This window comes from Pinus tabuliformis, chromosome 1_1 (genome assembly GCF_031772625.1).
Source record: "Pinus tabuliformis cultivar Carrire ecotype Pingquan chromosome 1_1, CPIR1, whole genome shotgun sequence".
Lineage (NCBI taxonomy): Eukaryota > Viridiplantae > Streptophyta > Pinopsida > Pinales > Pinaceae > Pinus > Pinus tabuliformis.
Window position 1 is genome coordinate 960,923,335 of NC_142297.1, and position 23,495 is coordinate 960,946,829.

General features: G+C 35.8%; 1 protein-coding gene across 1 annotated transcript in view; it reads right to left on the reverse strand.

Moving 5' to 3' along the window:
* The window catches only part of LOC149217680 (crocetin glucosyltransferase 3-like), a 34,531-nt gene extending 13,391 nt beyond the window's left edge, over positions 1 to 21,140 (reverse strand). The window contains exons 1-3 of the mRNA XM_089390324.1: positions 21,018 to 21,140; positions 20,463 to 20,854; positions 3 to 933 (exon numbers count right to left, since the gene is read on the reverse strand). Of these exons, the coding sequence (XP_089246450.1) occupies positions 3 to 933; positions 20,463 to 20,854; positions 21,018 to 21,140 (1,446 nt within the window). The remainder of the gene's footprint in view (positions 1 to 2; positions 934 to 20,462; positions 20,855 to 21,017) is intronic.
* Between the last annotated feature and the right edge of the window lie 2,355 nt (positions 21,141 to 23,495).

Genomic DNA, 23,495 nt, shown 5'->3' on the forward strand with positions numbered 1-23,495 from the left:
GCGAGTTCTCGAATCTGGGCAGCGGACAGAAAATTCCTGCTCCCGAACGAAACATAGACGACAGCACCCGGCGCTTGCTGGTTCAGCCATTCCGAGATCGATGCTTCCCCTCGATCCAGAGGGGTTGTAACAGAGGATCCCGCGATGTAATCGTAAGGTAAAACGGGGCCAACGGTCCAGACGGTCTTCCCGCTACTTGTCTCCATGTATTCGATAATCTCTGGCTCCAACTCCAAAAACGTATTGACGATGTATCCCCGAGTGTGCCTGTTTTTGTTCACCTGCCGGCTCACAAACAGGTGCCATGGACTAGATCTAGTGGCCTTCAGCAAGCTGGGAGTCAAATCCGATCGATTCAGAGTCAAGAAGGTGGGTACGTCGGGGAGAGTAACGGTGTCGGATTGGCTATCGAGGTGGGGCAGATGAAGCCAGAGGGAATTGTAAAGCAGAGTCCCGTAGGCCGGGGAAGTGTAAAACGTGAAGCCGGGAATGCCCATCTTCATAGCGGATTCTTGCACCCATCCGGTGAACATGTCGCCAATCACACAGGTCGGTTTCATCCATTCTTCGTCGGCGTTTACCGCTAGGCTCTGCAGAAGGCCTTCGAATTGGGGTTGGAGCTGTTCCGTGGCGAGATAGAGGTTGTCAAAGTGTTTTGGGTTGAGGGTGTGGCAGCTTTCTTGATCCGGCGGGAGACCGTCAAAGGGTGGGAGCGACAAGTGATGGAAGCGCAGGAGGAGAGGAGATTGGGAGCGGGGCAGTCTGGAAGCTAGAGCGGTTGCGTTGAGAGGAGTTGTGACGAAGGTGACAGCGACGCCTCTGTGTGCGAGATGAAGAGTGGATTGGAAGGCAGGGATAAGGGAATACCACCACATGACTCCTCCTCGGCTCCTCCCTCTCCATCTCAGTCTCTGCCCAATATTTGGGTGGACGCTACAATGGCATCACCCCACTACAGCTTTTATAAACAGATATGACTGGCCCACCCAATTCCGTCACGTCTGAAGACCACGTGGGCCGGCTGGGAAATATTTCAGATATGCATATGGTCCCAAAACCATAACCCGCTCAAAATAAAGGGCGTTGTATTTAGTGAGATTTTTTGAACTTCGTAAGGGAGTTGTCTGCTCAAAATAAGGGAGTTGTTTTAGTGAGATTTATAAAATTCTATAAGGGAATTGTATTTATGAATTTTTAATTGTTGGTTGAAAATTTATTTGTGTTATTTAAATTGGTTTATATATATATATATATATAGAGTCAGCTATTTGAAAAATCCTTAGGACATTTTAATAGAGAAAGGTATCAAACTTGTGATTTCAATAAATCCCTAATAGATTTTAGAAAAATTACACTGAAAAAACCCACTAACTTCAGAAAATTTCACTAAAAACAATTCTCAAAATAAGCAGTTTGTCAATGAGCATTAAATGAGCAAGCCAATTAGATTTTGGCAGGTGAGTTATCCAATGGTGGGCATATAGAGCCCACCTCATTTAATACTTATTGACAAGCCACATATTTGTTTCATTGGCTTAACTACTGCATTAGATATTGGCACATTGATTAAAATCTCCCGTTTATCATTGTCATTGATCATGTGTCAAATTTTCAGGTCATAAATTGTCCATAAACCCTAAACTGTGATGAAATATTCTTTCAGCAGTGGTCTAACCACACTGTTTTTTGTCATGAAAATCATGGAAATTCCTGCAATATTTTTGATAAAATCCTGCAGAGATTTTTGTAAATCCAGGTTACAGCTGTCAAATTTCAAGATTTTGGTGCTGAATCTATTTCAGCCATCAAAAACATGATTCCAACACTGCTACTACAAAATTTCTTGAAATTTTTTTATCTGACTTCCCACCACTTTTAATTCTCTAAGTAATTCCCCCCTCTCCATTTTTTTCACTAACCCACACATTTTTCACTATATAAATTATTTACTCCATTGAAGCTCTGCGAAACCAAAATTGCACTCTATTTAAATAGAAATCTATTTAATATTTGAAGTTTGCCAGAATGTACAATTATGTTCAATGCGCTGTACGAAACTTGTCCACAGCTTCATAGTGATTCCTTTGCCGCCCGCTGGTGTGAAGTTGCAACCAAAGTGCACCATAACGAGCCTCCTTTAGTCAGTGAGTCGGTGATCTACATACGTTATGTCATCTTTGTAATCTGCTCCAAAACTTCCGTAATTTTAAAGCTGCACGGTATTGCAATTTAAGCTTCTGCCAAAAGGAAATCTTGAAAAGGGAAAATTACATTCAATGAAGTGAAATGCTGTAATTTGCTGTTTTACCGAATTTTGGAAAAAGTCATATTTTCTGAGCCTTCATTGTCAGAGGATTTTAATCGATCCAGCTGTAAAGAAAACGTAAGATGCTTTCAGTGAAATAAAGTTTCAAACCCCTGTTTTGTCAAATTACGGAAAACGTTATAGTTTATGACATTAGACACATCCAATGAAATAAAATTCTAAACATCTGTTTTGTCAATTCTGGAAAGGGATGATGGAGTGGAAAAAAGAATAATAATTTCTGAGCCTTCAGTGTCTCAAGATTTTTCATCGATTTAGCTGTGAAAAACAGAAAACGCATTCACGGAAGTGAAATTTCAAACCTAAAAAATCATAATTTCTGAGCTTTTAATGTCCGAAGAATTTTCATCTATCTAGCTGTAAAAAAAACATAAAACGCATTCCATTCAGAGAGAAATTAGAATGCCTAAGAAGCAAGCAAATATTACACATTTGATCCCAACTAACAAAAACTTGATATCATCTTATAGGGCCGAAAAAAGTACCCTACAAAAAACGTCACCGGAGAAAAACCCCTAGGACAACGGCTGTGGAACAACAAACGGCGCTGGCAGCAGACCAAACTGATAAACCCTCGTCAAAAAAAGGAGGTAGCAGAAGCACGACGAAACAAAACCTCCGCCCAGACCATCATGTCGGCCCCAACAAAACGACGAGAATGACAGAGTCAAAAGCGCAACGACATTGGGCCCCACAAGCAAGAACCAAAAACTCAGAACCGGCTAAGCGACGGCTTAGCACCACCAACAACCTCCGAAAGAGGCACACAGACACAACCGATAAGAGCCATACCCTGATGGTGATGGCAAAGCAATCGGATCTGCATCTCGATCATGGTGGAAGGGAAACAACAACACGAAAAAAGAGGGCAAACGATAACTAGGGTTCCAGTGGGACATATGGTAGTGTATACTTATAATACAATATTTAGGATTGAATTTCAATATTGATAAAAATTTAGTTCAACAGGGAAAATGTGAAATGTGATTTTTTCATCTCTTAAATTAGATATTTTATTACTATATATTTATTTTAATTTTGGCTTTCACTAAGCAGTATTAATTTTCTCAAAATACATTTTTATAAAATTTAAGAAAATATTTACATCTCAACAAATTTGGTTGTTTTTAATATTGGGTAAATATGGAATTAAAATAGATATATACTAAATTTTAACAATGGTTTAATAAATTTTTTAATTTATTTTTAAAATATTATAAATACAATTAATTATATATAATTTATAAAAAAATTAGAGTAAGTGTTAAACTTTTATATATTTATTAATTAAATGTAAATAGTTTTGAAATATTATATTAAATCATCATTCATATTCATATATATATATATAAAATATTTATTAATTAAATTTTAAAATATCGTGATTGTTAATATGCAACAAATTATTTATAATATCATAATTTTTTAGGTTTTTTTTTCCAAAGATTGTGAAAGTCCCCATAGTAAATGAAAAAAAACATAATTTTTTCTCACTTTATATATGTTTACAAAAAATTAACATTATAAACCAATAATAATAATAATCTAATATTAAATTCATAAAAAAAATTAATATATTAAAATAAAATAAATAAAAAATAACTGAATATAAACCTATAAACCTTTAAATGAAAATTAACTTAATATAAACCTTTAGTGAAATCCTACAACAACTATAAAGTAACTAAAAAGATATAAATTTGTACTTAAAATGACACTCTAGAAACTATATAAAAAAGCCATGATCACGGGCTTAATATCCATCATGCCATGATCATTGGGTTAATATCCATCACATGGACTAGTGAAACTTGTAGTTTATAAATTTGACCACGATTCCTACCTGTTATGTAAATTTTATGTGAGAATTTATTTTTAAAATTCCCCTAATCACTATTTTTGAAATTAATTTTTATTTATCAATTAAATATCAATTAGTATATTTTTTTTTAGTTTTTTTGTGATGAATATAAAAATAGTTTTTTTTTACACTTAGATGTACAGTATATAGACTAATATAAAGAAAGAAAGTATGTAATTCTTTTTGTGCTTAACATAGAATTGATATACATTTTTTTTAAAATAAAAATAAAAATATTTACTAAATAAATATATAAACTCAATTATAATAATAAAAAAACAAAATCTAATATAAATATTCGGTTACTTCTAGTTAAAAGCATTATAAAACATCAAAATCTCATTCTTATTGTGATGTCTCCATTTATTTTCATTGTTGACATTCATGAAGGAGGTGATAATTATTTTTGTGGTTAACATAAAATTGATATGTGGTATTTAAAAACTATTTCACTCTTAATCATGAATAAGATATATCAATACTTTTAATAAATAAAAGATTTCAATATCCAAAAATTTAAAAATCAAGTACTTCCTAACCAAGGCAATTCATTTAATTTTTAATACAAAATCAATAATAAAAATATCCATCTAGATCATAAATAAAATATTTGAATATTAAAATTTCAACCTCATATATTTTCTTAAATTAATTGTATGTCATGGCAAAAATCACTTTTATTATAATGTTCATTTTTATATATTTGAAATAACAAATCATTCGTTATTATTTAGAAAATAAATTAATATCACATATATAAAAAGAGACATACATTTAAAAATATATTAATAACAATAAAATATTTTAACATAGCAATGTGGGTCATAAATAAAATAATTTCAATGTTCTTCCTAAATAAAACATTTCAATATCAACTATCTATATTATATAAAACAATTGAAAAAAAACATTTAAAATAGTCTAACTATTCTACAATTTGGTCATTTTTTCAGGTAGTGAATTTTTATACAAATACAACAAGGATTTGATGGAATTGGGAGTTTAAGCTATGTAGTTTAGTTAATCTTAGCCCATTTATACATTTTAAAATGAAATTTAAACCATAAAAAATACAATCTTAGAATTTGTTTTATAGTTGGAACATTTTATTGGTGTGTTGCTCAAAATCTTTCAGGTGACAAACCTTTCTTCAACGTTTACACACTAAAATAGGTTTGCATGTCAAGAGATCCTCTCATCTCTTGATAGATCAAGGTTACGATGAACTTTAGTTTAGGTTTTGTGTTTTGTCTTATCTTCTAGCTTGACCATAAAATATAGTTCAACCAAGTCATATTATAGATGTGCATGTTTTTTATTACTTTAAAAAGATCAAATATTTCATTACTACTATTAAAGTAGTCAATGATTCTTCTAGCTTGACCATAAAATATAGTTCAACTAAGTCATATTTATAAATGTACATGTTTTTTATTACTGTGAAAAAAATCAAATATTGCGTTGCTACTATCAAGTAGCCAATGATTTGTGCAATTACTTATTATTAGTCAATATTTATGTAATTTCAAAAACAATACAAATAATGTTGAATCATTATCAAAAGTAAAACTTATTAACCATAATTTATTTTGAAAATAAATAATTTATCTCGACTTTCAATGAGTTGGATTGAAGGATCTTATAAATAATAAAACAAGTTTGAATCTATTTTTAAATAGAAGTTTGGAAAGACTCTAATATTTCAAACAATAATGACATACAAGGCATGTATTTTGAAGAAAATCACAATCTTCCTACAAGTAAGAAGGTAACATCGTAATCTTGGTAACCACATATTGATATTTCCATATATTCAACCATGAAATAGATTCCTTTTCTAATCAAATTAATATATATACTCAAAAATGGAGATCCATCATCAACTTATCAACGCTAAATAAAGTACATAAAAATTCTCAAAATCAAATAGAAATTGGCTATTTCACCCAAACAAAGAGGAAAAGTCAATTGTATTATTTCTATTTTGGACAACTAAAACAACCCTTCAATTTGATAACTCTATCCCCATGTTTTATCTAGCATACGAGTGGTCCATGAGTGTGGTCAAGCATAATGAGCCTTAACGTTTAAGGTTTATGTTTGTTTTGACTTTAGGTTTAAGTATGCATACTATAGGATTGAATGATGTGAGTTGAGATGGAGACAACCCTTTTTTAACAAGTCCAAAAACTCACAATGATTAAGTCTATGTTTATTTTGAAGTTTCATCTTGAGGACTTAGTATTGGAGATGCAACATTGTCTAATGCTTATTTTGAAGTCTCAACCAATAAAATTACTAATTTCTTTTATATTTTACAATTTTATTTGGAATTGTTTATATATAAGATAGATGAGTAAATTTTTAATTCTCAAATTTATGAATTTAATAAAGAAAAAAAACTCAATAGAAATTTAAGTGACTAGATTACACAACTGTCATATTCTATTAGTGATTTCAAAACTAGGAAAAAAACAATAATTTATGTGTATAATTAAATAATGTTCTTATTATGTTTAAGAACCTTTACACTAAAGACCCAAAATACTCCCTCAAGTGGCAATGGACAAGTCACCACCCCAGCCATAATTCATTGTCTTAATGGAAACATCTATTTGAAACTATATTAATGAGAAAATTGATAACACCTAAATACTTACATCTTGCTATAAGTTAGAAAATTTCTTAAGAAAAAAGGGAAAAAACAAACATACATCTTAAATGTTGCGTCTTACATGAGGACAAGTGAATTTCCCAAAAGATATTGGATATAAAATATCTAATATTGAAATAGGTTTAATGTGTTAACCAAGTATAATAAAGGTAGTAGATTCTATAATCTCATGGTAAATTTAAATGAGAATTTAAGGTTATAGTCTTAAACTTTATTTATTCATTTATTTGTTACTTTGTTTTTATTTATGGTTCATTATCATACACATAGATCTACACATCATGGTATAAGGAAGAATGATTTTTTCATGGTTGATTAATCATTGTTTATTATATTTTTTTTATACATATACAATATATACTTTAATATATATATATATCTTTATATTCATCTCATAACCAAATAATTTTTATATTAAAAATAATCAAAATTATTATTATTTTTTTTTATATTCGTAAATTTTTTAATTTATTTAAATTATTTTAGAAACAAATAATCCCTTAAAAAAATAAGTAACATAAACCCACTATGAAAATCTGCTTTTAGCTTTGGTATAACTATAATGAAGTAACTAAAAAGGTACAAATTTGTAATTCTAAATGAAACTTTAAACACCAAATAAAAATACCATTGCCATTGGCTTCACATCAATCCTAATGGATTCACTGAAAGCATGCAAAAAAACTGGACAATAACACTTTATCAATTCCTTTATGTCACAAACAACGGACAAGAACACTTTTTCAGTTACTTATTTCATAAACATGGGACAAGAACACTTTTATCAGTTCTTCAACAAGATTGGAAACATAAAATAGAAAAGCACTATGATTAGTTTCTTGAACAGGATTGGAAACATAAAATTTTCGATAATTTCATCTGTCCACTATGGTCGTGTTCTTATCCCATCTCTGATTTATGGCTCCACCGTTCCTCATCATTGTTCTGAAACAAATAATCAGCCTGCTCATGGGTGTCAGTCCAGGCAGTAACTCCTCAAAGCAATTCATGTATTTCATTTAGGTTGGTGTTTATTCTATACATGAGGGAGAGATTGTTCATTTCATCTCCTGGTGACTATTCATATTCTCCATTATTTATTTACATCAATTTTAGTTATTCACCCAATCCTGATGATTAGGTGTCAACATTCCCCCCCTTAATCTGAAGGGATGTTCGTGAGTCCAAGCATCGTTTTGAATCTTTCAAGCTTTTCTCTTCCAAGCGCTTTGGTGAATATGTCTGCAATTTTCTCATTCGTGGAACAATGGCAGAGTGTTATGAAACCAGCTCAAGAAAAGATAGATCAACGCCTTAGAATTCAGCCTCTTCGAGGGGGCAACCTCCTTTACATTACATAAATGAACAATTCTTTTATGATCAAATGACAAAACCTCCTTTCTATATATAGGAGTCTAAGGAGTCACAATATAATCCAATCGACCTAACAATAATAATATAAAGCCACAAAAATAACAATAGAGGGATTCTATGGGGCACAGAAATAACAACATGGGGGTAATAGGGGCACAACAATATAAATAAGGGGTATAACTACAATAGTAATGGGGTAATCACTAGTATTATAGGGACCCAACATGCCCCTCTCCTTCAAAAAAGTGTTGTCCTCAATGCTTGAGTAGTTCTGGATACTTCTGCATAAAATTCTCATCCTCCCATGTGGAATCTTCAGCGGATAAGTTCTTCCACTTGATAAGATACTCTGAAATTGATCAATTTTGTAGCTGTCGAGTTCTTGTTTCTGTGACTGCTTCCGGTTCCAATATAATTTTTCCTTCCTCATCAAGTTCTGGCAATATTGTTTGCAGTGGGAGCTTGTCGCCTATAACCTTCTTTAAACATGAAACATGGATAACTAGGTGCAATTGAGAAGCTGCAGGAAGCTCCAATTTGTATGCCATAGTACTGATCTTTTGCAACACCTTGTACGGACCATAATACTTTGGTGATAATTTATTATCCTTCTTAGCTTGCTTTAGGGACATTTGCTTATATGGTTGTAGCCGTAGGAATACCCAATCACCTACACCAAAACTTCTTTCACTGCGATGTTGATCTGCCTGTTGTTTCATTCTATTTTGTGCCAACACGAGGTTATCCTTTAAGAGTTGGAGGACTTGTTGTTGATGTTCGATGTGATGTTCCACTGCCTTAACCTTAGAATTTTCTCTTAAATATGATGTGATGGATGGTGGTTGATACCCATAAAGTGCCATAAATGGGGTCATTTTTGTTGCTGTATGGAAGGAAGTGTTATACCACCATTCAGCCAGAGGCAACCATTTGACCCATTGTGTCTATTTATCAGATACAAAGCAACGAAGATATCCTTCCAAACATTTGTTTACTATCTCAGTTTTCCCATCAGATTGAGGATGATAAGATGAGCTACGAGCTAACTGAGTACCAAGACAAGAAAATAATTCTGTCCAAAAATTTCCAGTGAAAATGGGATCTCTGTCACTTACAATAATCTTTGGGTTTCCATGTAGCTCTTGAATTGTTTCCATAAATGCAGTAGAAACTGTACTGGCTTTAAATGGATGTGATAATGCACAAAAATGTGCATACTTGGTAAGTCTGTCAACTACCACCATGATGACACTCTTTCCCTCAGACTTGGGTAAACCTATGATAAAATCCATTGAAACCTCCTCCCAACATTGGCTTGGAATGGATAAAGGTTGTAATAGACCTGGTGTCTTAATTGTTTCAACTTTATTTTGTTGGCAAACCAAACATTCCGCCACAAACTTTTGAATATCTGATTTAAGGCCCTCCCAAAAAAATTCCTTCTTAACCCTGTGGTATGTTTTTAAAAATCCCGAGTGCCCTCCTAAGGGAGAAGTGTGCAATTCCATAAGAATCTTTTGTTTTAGCTGGGAATTCTTATAGAGGTATAAGCGATCTTTGTACCATAATGAATCATTTTTCCAGCTAAATGTATCAGACATACTGGAATCTTGTTGCAGCTTTCGAATAAGTGCCCACACTTCTTCATCATTCTTCCATTCCTCCCTTGCTTCGTTTATCCAATCTGGTTGGATAATAGAAATGGCGGAAAACAATGCTTCCACATCCTCATCCTTTCTTGAGAGTGCATCTACCACCACATTTTGCTTCCCTTTTTTGTAGATGATTTCAAAGTCATAACCCAACATCTTTGTGACCCACTTTTGTTGCTCTTCAGAGGATAATCTTTGTTCTAAAAAGTATTTAAGGCTATCATGATCCGTTTTTACCTTGAAGTGTCTTCCCATTAGGTAGGGTCGCCATTTCTTAAGTGCATGGAGTATTGCCAACATTTCCTTCTCTTAAATAGCTTTGCTTAAAAACTTTCACTTGATTGGACGACTTTCACAAGCAATGGATCTTTCATCTTGCATTAGAACAACACCAATTCCATTTCCTGAAGCATCACATTCCACAATAAAGGTTTTTGTAAAGTCCAGTGTAGCTAAGACCGATGCTTGGCACATTGCCTCTTTAAGATGTTCAAAGGCCTTTGTTGCTTCCGGAGTCCATGAAAATGCATCTTTCTTCAATAATGTTGTTAGAGGTGCTGCTATTCTCCCATAATTCTTAACAAACTTGCGATAATACCCTGTCAACCTAATAAATCCTCGCAGATGCTTTATGGATGTGGGGATTTTCCATTCCTTAATGGCTTTAATTTTGCTAGGGTCTACCTTAACTCCTTCATGAGATACAATATGACCCAAATATTCCACCTCCTGGACTCCAAAGAAACATTTGGATCTTTTTGCATATAATTGTTTCTCCTCCAATAGTTGTAGCACCCTGTCAACATGTTCAACATGATCCTTCCAAGACTTGCTGTAGATTAGTATATCATCAAAAAATACTAACACAAATTTTCTAAGGAATGGTTTGAAAATTGAATTCATCAAACCTTGAAATGTTGAAGGTGCATTAGTAAGGCCAAAAGGCATGACCAAAAATTCATAATGACCCTCATGAGTTCTAAATGCCGTTTTCGGAATGTCTTCAATCTTCATTCTGATTTGATGATATCCCTAACAAAGATCCAACTTGGTGAAGTAAATTGATCCATGCAATTCATCCAGTAATTCATCAATGACAGGAATGGGGAACTTATCTTTAATAGTGAGCTTGTTGAGATCCCTATAATCCGGACGCATGCGCCATGATCCATCCTTCTTGTGCACCAATACTACTGGAGCAGAGAAAGAACTTTGACTTGGTTGAATTATTCCAGCTTCTAGCATTTCTGCAACCATATGTTCAATTTCACTTTTTTGGACATAGGGATATCTGTATGGCCTGATGTTTGGAGGAACACTTCCTGGAATCAGATGAATAGCATGATCATGATCACGCATAGGTGGGAGATCTTTGGGAGTCTCAAATACCTTGGACTGATTATCCAGGACTTTTTTGAGATCTGGAGAAATAGATGATTCCGATGTGGAAACATCTAGCGAACATAATTGTGCAATTACACCTCTTTGCTCCTTTTTTAGAAGCTTTGTCATACCATTAGAGCTGATTATCTTTTCTGGTTTCCCTACAATACCCCTTAATTCAACTTCCTTTCCTTCCATAGAAAATTTGATGAAAAGTTCTTTAAAATTAAAAGCTATTGTACCCAAGGATTGTAGCCATTGGACTCCTAGTACAACATCAACACATCCCATTGGAATGGAAAGCATTGGGCTAGTCAATACATATTCTCCCATGGATAGCTTGATATTATGGCACCTTCCAGAGCAATTTATTGGTCCTCCATTTGCAATCATCACTTGACACTCTGGTGTTGGATATAGGAAGCAATTCAATTCTTTTGCTACCCTACAATGAATAAAATTGTGTGTGCTTCCTGAATCAATCAACACTATTACCTTTTTCTTCTTGATTTGTCCTTCTATCTTGATGGTTTGAGGAGTGGCCATTCCCGCCAATGCATTACAAGAAATGGTCGGATTTATTTGTTCTTCATCTAGGCTTTGTTCCTGGAGTATATCTTCTTCTTTAGACCTTTCTTGCTCCTTTTCTTCTTCCTCTTCACAATCTATGTAGAATAATTTATTTTTAGCACACTTATGACCTTTAGTGTATTTGTTATCACAACTGTAACAAAGCCCTTTTGCTCTTTTTTCTTCCAATTGTTGTGGTGTCAACCTTATAGGTTGTGGAAGACTATGGGCAACAACACTTCCGTCTTTATAGTTGTGAGTGGCATGCTTCTTGGTTGCCATAATTTTTCTTTCCATTTTTCTTGCTAACCTGAATGCCTTCTCTAATGAATCAGGTTCCCAAAGGGGAACATCATGTTGGATATTATCCTTTAAAGACCCTATGAACACATCAATCCTATGCTCCTCTGGAACATCTTTTACCCTTATGTTCAATTTTTGGAACTCCTCGATGTGCTCCATTACTGAACCCTTTTGTTTGAGACTTATCAATTGGCTAAAAAAAGTGTTTCTTTTTGTATCTTCATAATGTGCTACCAATTCTTCCATAAAAATTGCCCAAGTGATAATTTTTTTATGAGAGCAAAGCCATTGATACCATACAAACTGATTTGGTTCCAAATATACAGTTTCCATACGTACCTTTTGTGTGTTTTGCACATTATTGAGATCGAAGAACTGCTCCATCTGTAATATCCATGTGGCGGGATCCTTGCCATCAAACTTCCTCATATCGATTTTTGGAATATGGTGGGTCTTCGGTCCAACATTAGCGTCTATGTAATCATGATTAACATTACTTTTGTTCACATCATGAGTTTCATTTACAACCTTTTCACCATTAGTAAGTATTTCTTGTAGAAAATTTGTCAAATCTGTCTTCAAATCTGCCATGTTTGTCTTCAAATCTGCCATGTCTCTCTTTAAATCTATCTTTGAATCATCCATCTTAGCTTCCATGCCCTTTATCTTAGATTCCACGCCATTTATCTTAGATTCCACGCCACTTATCTTAGCTTCTGTTAGCTTTTGTGAGCGTGACATTTGTTGCACTTGTTCTTGTAATTTTGATATATCATGTAGCATTTCTTCCTCTTCTTCATGAGTCATGCTAGATCTTTCAGGTTCCTTACTAGGTGTTTGCATTTTCTTTCCTCGGGGCATCACTTACTGATAATAATGCTTTACTATGCCCTTTGAATTCCGTTAAACCAAGCTTACACAAAAATTAAAAAAAAAACTACACACCCTTTTTCACTTTATAGAAGCCTGATATTGAATCTGATGTATCTTTGTAATTTCAGATCATCCAGTTCTGAAATTGCAAATTGTAGTAGCCTTCTGCGTCCTCTTTCCAATGCCACAAGTCGGACCCAAATTGGATTCTCCAAGGAAGAGTTATGTGAAATCTCCCACAGTGACTTGATTTTAGACTAGTTCAGTAGAGCGAACTTGTACGACGTGCCACGAGTCACTGTTTCAACCTTTGAATCTGAAACATGCATACAAGAAACTACAGTCCGTCCTCTTTCTGTACCTTCTTACGAAATTTCAATCCGATCCCCAAAGAGAAAGTTATGACTATTTTCCCCAGGTCACCTGTTTTGAATGTAATTCAGGAGTCTGCAAAAAGACCAACTTCCTCAGATCATATCTCTGAAAATATCGCGCGAAAAGCTCTCAAATTCGGACCCAAGGTTCAGCGCGATTTCTTCTCGAATGGGTTTTTTTTTCCGACTTCTGAAACGTCACAGAAAAAATTTATAGCGAAAATGCCACAATGACCTGTTTGGAGCAGCGAAACCCTAGAATCCAAAGCTCTGATACCAAATGTTATGAAACCAGCTCAAGAAAAGATAGATCAACGCCTTAGAATTCAACCTCTTCGATGGGGCAACCTCCTTTACATTACATAAATGAACAATTCTTTTATGATCAAATGACAAAACCTCCTTTCTATATATAGGAGTCTAAGGAGTCACAATATAATCCAGCCGACCTAACAATAATAATATAAAGCCACAAAAATAACAATAGAGGGATTCTATGGGGCACAACAATATAAATAAGGGGTATAACTACAATAGTAATGGGGTAATCACTAGTATTATAGGGACCCAACACAGAGATGGATTGTTTTGTCCTCAACATGATGTCGAATCAGATGATATTTAGTATTGATGTGCTTCGTTCGATCATGGAACTTTGGGTTCTTGGCCAACTTTATTGTAGAGGTATTTTCAATCATGAGTGGAGTTGATTGTACTTGTTTTACCTGCAAATCTTCAAGAATTTTCTTGAGCCACACAATTTTTTGTTGCCTCAGCTGCTGCCACGTATTTTGCTTCTGTTGTGGAATCTGCTGGAACTGATTGTTTATGTGATCTCCAGGAGACAACTCCTGATCCAAGACTCATAGCATATCTTGAAGTAGATACCCTAGTTTCTTTGTCTTCATCGAAGTTTGAATCAGAGTATCCAGTCAAGCTGAAGTTGTCCACCCGTGTATACTTGATTGATCTTGAGTTCCCTTCAAGTACCTTAGAAATCTTTTTGCAGCAGACCAATGTCCCTCACAAGGCTTTTGCATAAACCTAGAGAGGATTCCATCAACAAATGAAATGTCTAGTCTCGTAGTAGTTAGGTAGTTGAGACTTCCTACAAGCTGTCTATACTTTGTTGCATCCTCAAATTCTTTTCCTTCAATAGATGTGAGCTTTAAGTTTTGTTCCATTGGAGTAGTAAGAGGATTGCATTCTGTCATGCCAAACCTGTTCAACGGATCTCCTTATTTTGAGAAAGAAATATGGACTTTGGATGTTGAGTTACTTCAATACCAAGATAGTAATGAACATAGCCCAAATCAGTCATTTCCAAACTTTTCCCCAATTCCTTCTTTATGGATGCAATGTAGCTTTCATTGTTCCCTGTCATTAAAATATCATCTACATATACCACAAGATATACAACTGTTTTTCCAACTTTCTTGACAGATAAAGTTGCATCTTCAAGATCATAATGTTTGAAATTGAGTTTTAGAAGATGCTTAGTTAATTTTTCATACCAGGCTTGCGGTGCTTGTTTGAGGCCATACAAGTATTTCACAAGTTTGCATACTTTTTGTTCATGTCCTTTCACAGTAAATCCTTCAGGCTGGGACATAAAAACATTCTCTTTTAGATCTCCATTCAAGAAAGCAGTTTTTACATCCATTTGATGGACTTTCCAACCGTTTTGAGCTGCTAGGGCAAAGAGTGTTTGGATGGTAGCCCATTTTGCTATGGGGGCAAAAGTCTCCTCATAATCAATCCCTTCCTTCTGTGCAAAACCTCTTGCCACAAGCCTGGCTTTGTGCTTGTCAAGTGAGCCATCAACTTTATACTTGTTCTTGTAGACCCACTTGCAGCCAATTGGTTTGGTTCCTAATGGAGGATCAACCAGCTTCCAAGTGCCATTCTTTATGAGGGAATCATACTCCTTTTGCATCGCTTCTTTCCACTCATCATGAGAAGCAGCTTCTTTGAAGGAAGTTGGTTCAAAATCTGTAGACAAGTTCAATTCACAATCATAAGAAACATCCATATCAACATCTGAATTAGAGTCATCTACATCACCTCCATTTTGCCGGTTTGAATTTCTAGTTCCCGTCTTTCCAACCTCATCAGGATGAACACTTTCAAGTGTCTTTATCAACCACTTTGGGGGACCTTTCTCAGATGGTCCAGGCTGCTTCGTTGATTGAGTTAGGACTGAATCAAGATTGAGTCTCCCAATTCTATCAATCACATCACTTAAAGCATCATCTGTTGTTGGAGTTTCATGCGGGGGAGAGAATTCTTCAGATGAAGATTCCACATATTGATCTAGTATAGTAATCCCCCCTTCAAGATGTGGAATCTGATTATCAAATTCTTGAAATGACTTTGCATTTGCGAATCTATCCAAGCGATCAAGTTGCCGCTCAACAACATTATCAGTTTTGGATGATTCAAGGAAAATTACATCTCTAGATACAAACCTTTTATTGACTTCATCATAGAGATGATATGCTTTGGAGGTGTTTGAATACCCCAAGAAGATACACTTACGACTTCACCAAGTTTGTTTATATGTACCTTTGGTATCAAGGCATAACAGGTGGAACCAAAGACCCTGAGATGCTTTACCGAAGGAACGTGCCCATACCACATTTCATATGGAGTCTTGTTTCTAATGGCATTAGATGGACATCTATTCTTTATATACGCAGCACATAGAACAACATCAGCCCAAAACATTATTTTTACATTTTTGAAGAAGAGCATGGAGCATACCATATTTAAGATTGTCCTATTCATTCTTTCAGCTACACCATTCCATTGAGGATTATAAGGTACAGTCGTTTTATGTTTGATCCCATGTTGGCAAATATCGTTTTCAAATTCATTTGATGTGTATTCTTTTCCATTATCAGTGTGAATAGACCCAATATGATATTGTGCATCATTTTCAATCCATTTATGAAAGTTCTTGAATGTTTGAAAAGCATTAGATCTGTTCTTCAATAAATAAACCCAACACATTCTAGTGTAGTCATCAATAAACGTCATCATATATTTATTTCCATTTGCAGAAGAAATAGGCATTGGACCACATAAATCTGAATGAATAAGTTCAAGTTTTCTATGTGCTCTTGAATGTGAATCATGAAAAGACTCTTTGCTATGCTTTCCTAGAATGCAAGCATTACATTGCTTAAATTTCCTAGGAATTGTAGGCAAACCGGCAACATCATTTTTCTTCAACAAGCAGAGGCTGTCATAGTTCAAATGTCCAAATCTAGCATGCCATAATAAACTTGATGGAAATGTACCTTCTTCATAATGAGAATTGTATGAGAAATGTTGTGCACGAGTAGAGGTACCTTGCAGCTTGAGAAGTCTTTCTTCTTCTATTCCCCTCATGACAAGTGAGTGGTCAGATGCTTTTCTCACCTCAAGCTTGCCATCAAACATATCAATGGAGTGACCTTGCTGGCGGATGTGGACCAAGGACAACAAGTTTCTCTTGATTTGTGGGAGATATAGAACATGATGTAGAAGAAAGTTTGGAAGACCAGGCAATTTAAGCTTGATTGTGCCAAGCCTTGATGGCTTGATTTTTGATTGGTTTGCAAAGTATACTACTCTATCAACATTGTTAATAAATTCTTCAAAAAAATCTTTTCTATGCGTCATGTGGCAAGTTGCTCCTAAATCAAGAAACCAATCATTTTTCCAAGAAGCAAGTGAAGCATTAAATAAATCTTCATTTACTCCAATATTACATTGTGCCACAACATAGTGAGCGGATTTAGGTGCTTTACCTTTGTCTATGTCATTATTTTTACCTTTCTGTTGGTTTCTTTGCTGCTTAATTTTGTCCCATGGCAACTTTCATGTAGAGGCATCATGTGATCCATGTCTTTTGTAGCGTATGCAGTGAAAATGTACATTTTCTCCTTGAGAGTGTCTGCCCCCCTGCCTCTAAACTATCTTCCTTTTCCTCTTCGACCACCTCTTCCTCTGAAGGAATCTTGAGCAGGATGCTTTTCTTTATGAGCAAGGCACACAGCCTCTTAAGAAGATTCAGAGGTTGTCTTCTTTCCAAAAGCTTTCTCTCTTTCAGCAAATTTTTTCACAAGAGAGTCAAATGTAATATCTTTAAGATTTCCATTTGCTTGTAATGACTCAAGATAATTGGAGTAAGTAGGATAAAGTGCCTTGAGAAAAACGATAAGAGGAATATCCAAATCAATCTTAGTGGCTTGGATATCATGCATTAGAGACTTTACTTCAGATGCAAGAGCAAGACGATCATTATTTTGCAATTCAAGAGTGAAGAGTTTAATCATGAGTTGAACAACTTCAAGTGCAGAATGTGAGTCATAGAGTTCTTTAAACTTTTGTAAGGTTTAGAAAGCAGTGGAAAATGGTGTAATATGGTGACTCACCTCTTCACTTACAGATGCTGAAATTAATGCATAAGCTTTGATGTTCTTATTTTCCCAAATGAAAAACTCTTTGCCTGAGTTAGGCTCTTCTGGATCTTTGTCTTCGTCTCCAATGCACACTCCTTTCCACAACTCGTTGAAAATGAGGGTGTGTTTTATCATCTGGGACCACTCAGGATAGTTCTCCTTGCCAGTGAGAACTATTCCCATAATGGATATGATTGAATGCATACTGTAACAAAATTTTTTTTGCCTAATATAATTCAGCGTAATATATTGTGGAGCAACTCCAATACACAAAAAAACTGTACAGCACATTCAACGCTTCATGCCGCAGTGCTTTGACCCACGACCTTGTTTTAAAAAAAATCTATTCAGCACATGGCATTCAATGATTTTTATATGCCAAAAAGGTTCAACGCATACACGAGTGGGGCAGTGTATGGTGAGTGTAAATACAATGTAATACACAACGTTCAATATATGGTGAGTGTAAATACGATGTAATACACATTGCTCAATATATGGTGAGTTTAAATACAATGAAACTATTCAAACTTCAATGGAACTAGCGTTCAATGTAATACAACATAGATATCAGCGTTCAATGTAATACAACATTCAAGAAACTATTCAACGCACAACCACAGTTCAACGACCACAACCATAGTTCAACCAGCGTTCAAGAAACTAGCGTTCAATGTAATACAACATAAATACAAGAACTGTGTATATATGGGGCAGCGTTAACAACCATATATGATACCAATGCACATATCAGGAATGAACAACACAACGTTCAATTCACACGCAGTCAATATATCAACCCAACACACCATAGACTACTCACAACAATACACACCATATGTTATCACCAATCGAATTGTTCCAGCGGTCTTGAACGCACCACACCAACTTCACAGTCAGAATACTATTCAAACTCGCATGCTTAGTGTGTATCAATGGATTGTTTCTCAAACAATGCAGCATATAATATCGTTTCAATGCAGCAATGTTCCATGCACATAACACCACGATATTCCAGCATATCACTAAGCCTTTCTCGAATCGCTTCAAAGACAGGTTTGAATTGAAAGCCAAAGAAGAGAAATCTTCAAAACAGGCACATAAGGATTCAAAAATGCTCCTGCATAAGTTGCCATCCTCCCTCCACTGCCTAGGGAAAATGAATAGCCAAGAGATCAGTTGTCGGTCTCACATTGGAGCAATCCTTCCAATGATGATGGCAGAGAGCCCAAAGAGCGCAGAGGGCGCAGATAATGTCAAATATTTGTAGCAACGACTGTGGAGAGGGCAGTGGATAGACTCCACAGGGGGCAGTGGACAGACTGCAAGAAACTGGCAGAAGGGAGTTACAAGACTAGAAGGAGATGCCAAAAATGGAGCTGACTCTGATACCATGTCAGGCCAGGCAGTAACTCCTCAAATCAATTCATGTATTTCATTTAGGTTGGTGTTTATTATATACATGAGGGAGAGACTATTCATTTCATCTCCCGGTGACTATTCATATTCTCCATTATTTATTTACATGAATTTTAGTTATTCACCCAATCCTGATGATTAGGTGTCAACAATGGGCTATAAATTTATCCAAGTTTTATATGCCTATTGTTGGATAACTGGGTTGCCAAAATATAAAGGTGGGCATATATAGCCCCCGTGTATTTATGACCCATTGGCAGGTTGGTTATTTTCAAAATTGTCTTTAGTGCCACTTTTTGGAGTTTTCGGAGTTGGAATCCGGTGGAAACTTTTGAGTTGAAATCTTGATTTGTGTTATTTAAACTGTTTTTTGACTATATGTATGGATTCAGCACCCTAAAAAACTCTTAGGGCACTTCACTTGTGTAGGGGTTACTCATAAATTTTGTAATTTAAATAAATTCCTGCCATATTTTAGAGAAATTAGACTGGAAAAATCACAGAAAAACCCACCTGAAAAACTTCCAAAAAGACTCACTAAAGACAACTAGATTATTTTCAGCCTTGAATTAATGTCGACCGAGCCTATCAATATATCCAATCTTATCTATTTTGCAATATATACCACTCATTAGATATAAGTAAGTACATTATATGACCGATGACATATACTACTAGTTAACAATCAATATATTTAATACCATCCATCCAATAGTATATGTCATTGGTTAAATTTAAGTAGGTAAATTATTTGACCAATGACATACACTGATGAAGCTGGCAATCAATATATCCCATACTATCCCTCCAACAATATATACCACTCGTTAGATTTAAGAAAATACATTATCATAGTTGTGCATTATTGAATAACATTAGATATATTAGTTAAAGGATCATGACGTTTGCATCGTCAATAAAGTCTAATTTTCACAGGTGAGCATGATGAAGATGAGTATGCACAATCCCTAGAAGTCGACGATGGTGTTTCTATCTCATCAATATCATCAATAATGGTTCATGGCTCTTGTGAAGATGAATTTATGCGAGTGTATTAATTTGATGAAATCTAGATAAAAGAGATGTGCTTCACAAGGGAATCCCAGTTTCTAGCAGACGACCCGCCATCCACCACAGCTGCTCGAGCGACATCAGCCACATCTCAAACTCTTCCTCTTGGTTCATGATCCTCATTCAGGACAAACCTCACAACCCTTTCCACCTCTTCTCTCGACACAACACCATCATCTTCCCATCGTGCTCGCATGACAACTCGGAGATGTTCGACAAACCACTCAGAGTTAAGGAACTGCTCGCTCGCTATGGGCCAACAGATGATGGGTATCCATCTACTTGCGCTTTCCACCATGGAATTCCACCCGCAGTGGCTGATGAATCCCATGGAAGAATGTGACAGGATGGGCAGTTGCAGCACCCATCCTCTGATCACCAGCCCCCGCCCGTAGGTATCCCGTTCGAATCCTTCCCGAAGCAGAGACTGCGAGGAGCCCCTCTCATTCTCGATTTCTGGCAGAGTACGCACAACCCATATGAAGGATTCCCCGCTACCTTGGAGACTGAATGCAAGTTCTTGAACCTGGGCAACAAACAGAAAATTTCTGCTCCCGAATGAAACATAAACAACAGAATCTGGAGCTTGCTGGTTCAGACATTATGAGATCGATGCTTCCCTTTGATCCAGAGGAGTTGTAACAGAGGATGCCACGACATAATCGTAGGGTAAAACGATGGCAACGGGCCAAACGAGCTTCCCGTTTCTTGTCTCCATGTATTCGATAACCTCCAGTTACAGCTCCAAGAATGTATTCACGATGTATCCCCCAGTGTACATCTACACCTGCCAGGTCACAAACAGGTGCCATGGACTACATCTCATGGCGTTAAATCCGGTCGATTGAGAGTCAAGAAGGTGGGAACATCGGGAACAGTACTGGTGTCAGATTGGTTATGGAGGTGGGGCAGATGAAGCCAGAGGGAATTGTAAAGCAAAGTCCCATAGGCTGGGGAAGTGTAAAACGTGATGCTAGGAATGCCCATCTTCATAGCGGATTCTTGCACCCATCTGGCGAACATGTCACCAATCACATAGGTGGGTTCGATCCATTCTTAATCGGGGTTTACTACTAGGCTCTGCAGAAGGCCTTTGAATTCAGGTTGCAGATATTCCGTGGCCACATAGAGGTTTTTAAAGTGTTTTGTGTGCAGACTTTGGTATCTTTCTTGATGTCGCGACAAGTCGTCAAAGGGCGGGAGTGACAAGTGATGGAAGTGCAAGAGGAGAGGAGATTGCGGACGGGGGAGTCTAGAAGCGAGAGCGGTTTCGTTGACAAGAGTTGTGACAAAGGTGACAACGACGCCTCTGTGTGCGAGATGAAGGATGATTTGGAAGGCAAGGATTGTTGGAAAGTCAAAAGAGACAAAACACAAATTCACACACAAAACACACGAGCTACCACTCTTCTATTAATCACACTAAAATTGATTCTTATAATGAACCCGGTGAAGGGTATTTAACCTTTTCCAAGTAGCGACTTGCCTAAAATAACTTGACATGCACACACACTTAACTAAGTGAACTCACACTCTAAATATGGACTGCACTTAACTCTTCATCCATCACTCGAATTGATTCAACGGTCAATTAACTGACTTTCTAGTTTTAGCTAACTCCACATGCGGGAGTAATTACAATTTCGAACACTACCCCTTAATTATGACCATATGACTCAACTATGCCTGCTAGGCTTACAATAAAAATTGTCTGCTGGTCTATGTTTCAGCTAGGCTTACAATGACTCAAAACTTTCACAATTTTGCATTTTCTTTTTCTCTTCTTTCAAATTTTGTATCCTCAAAATTGCTCCATTCTCTGTTGTGTGTTCTTTTTGTAGGCTCGATATTTCTTTACTTGATGTTGCTGCAATTTTTCTTTGACTTTTCTTGAATTTGTGCTGAAACGCAATCTGATCATGTCTTTTACAACTTCCTCTTCAAATATTCGTTCAACCATGGACTGTTGCCACAACATTGCATCTTCAAACTGTCTACTTTGCTCTGCGTCTTACACTTCATATTCATGTCTTTCTTTCTGCCATATTTCTTGATAGCAAAATCTTATCTCTTCTTGACTCCATTGCTGAAAAATTGTTTCAATGCATTCATCTTTGTCTTCAGAAACATCCATATCATTCTTTTCACTTTCCTCATCAGATATTGCTATTTTTTTCCTATAATCTGCACACTCAAGATCATTATTCACCATTTCATTCGATTCTTTTATTGCAGCTGTTGTTTTAAGACTCATCAATTTGTTCAATTGGTTTCTAAATCCATTCTTCAATGAGATTCAAATCTGCATCAAACTTATTAAGAACTTTATTTTCAACTTTTGCTCCCATGCTATTTTGAACACCCACACATTCAAAAACAATGTTAAAAACAACTTTATTATGCTCTTTAGTGAGAGCTCTCTACTCTACCTCTTCCTACTCTGCCTTTTTTTCAACTTCACTAAAGCCATCTTCCACTATTATGTGGTCACTGCATATTCTCATTAAAAACTCTTTGATCACTTTATCTTCTTCTTAATCATCAGTGGCTACTAGATCACATAGTGTTTCATGAGAAGTTCCAACTGCTTCATATCTTGCTGCTACAATGGCAGTTTCAACCTTCATTTCTTCATCAAATATTGCACTTGCCATATTCCCACAATTAATCTCTGTTTCAAAAAAGAAAACACACATAACATCATAATAATGTTCATCCACACTGTGGTGGGATATCCGAGCATGCATGTGCTCATTGACAATTTCAACTTCCCCAAATCCATCAGTTGCGTTTGGATTCACCAATTCATATATCACTTTGCAATCATCATCCACATGTGTCTCATCACAGTGGGATTCACTATCATCTTCATCATCCACATTATAGTGGATTCCTTGAGCATTAATATGCTCTTTCTCTGCTTCACATACATAGGCTCATGCTTCTCTCTCTGCAATCTTTGTTGCATCTTCTTCATCTATATGCATGTTTGCATAATGGGTTTCAATTTTGTGGTCTTGACAACCATTATCCACTTTTGAGTGGGATTCTCCAAGCTCTTTTTTCCTCTCAGAGTCTTGCTCATTTACTATCAGATCTATCGCTGAGTTCTTTGTTTCTGACATAACTTGTTGTTGCATGTCATTCCCCCTTGCACCAAATTATTC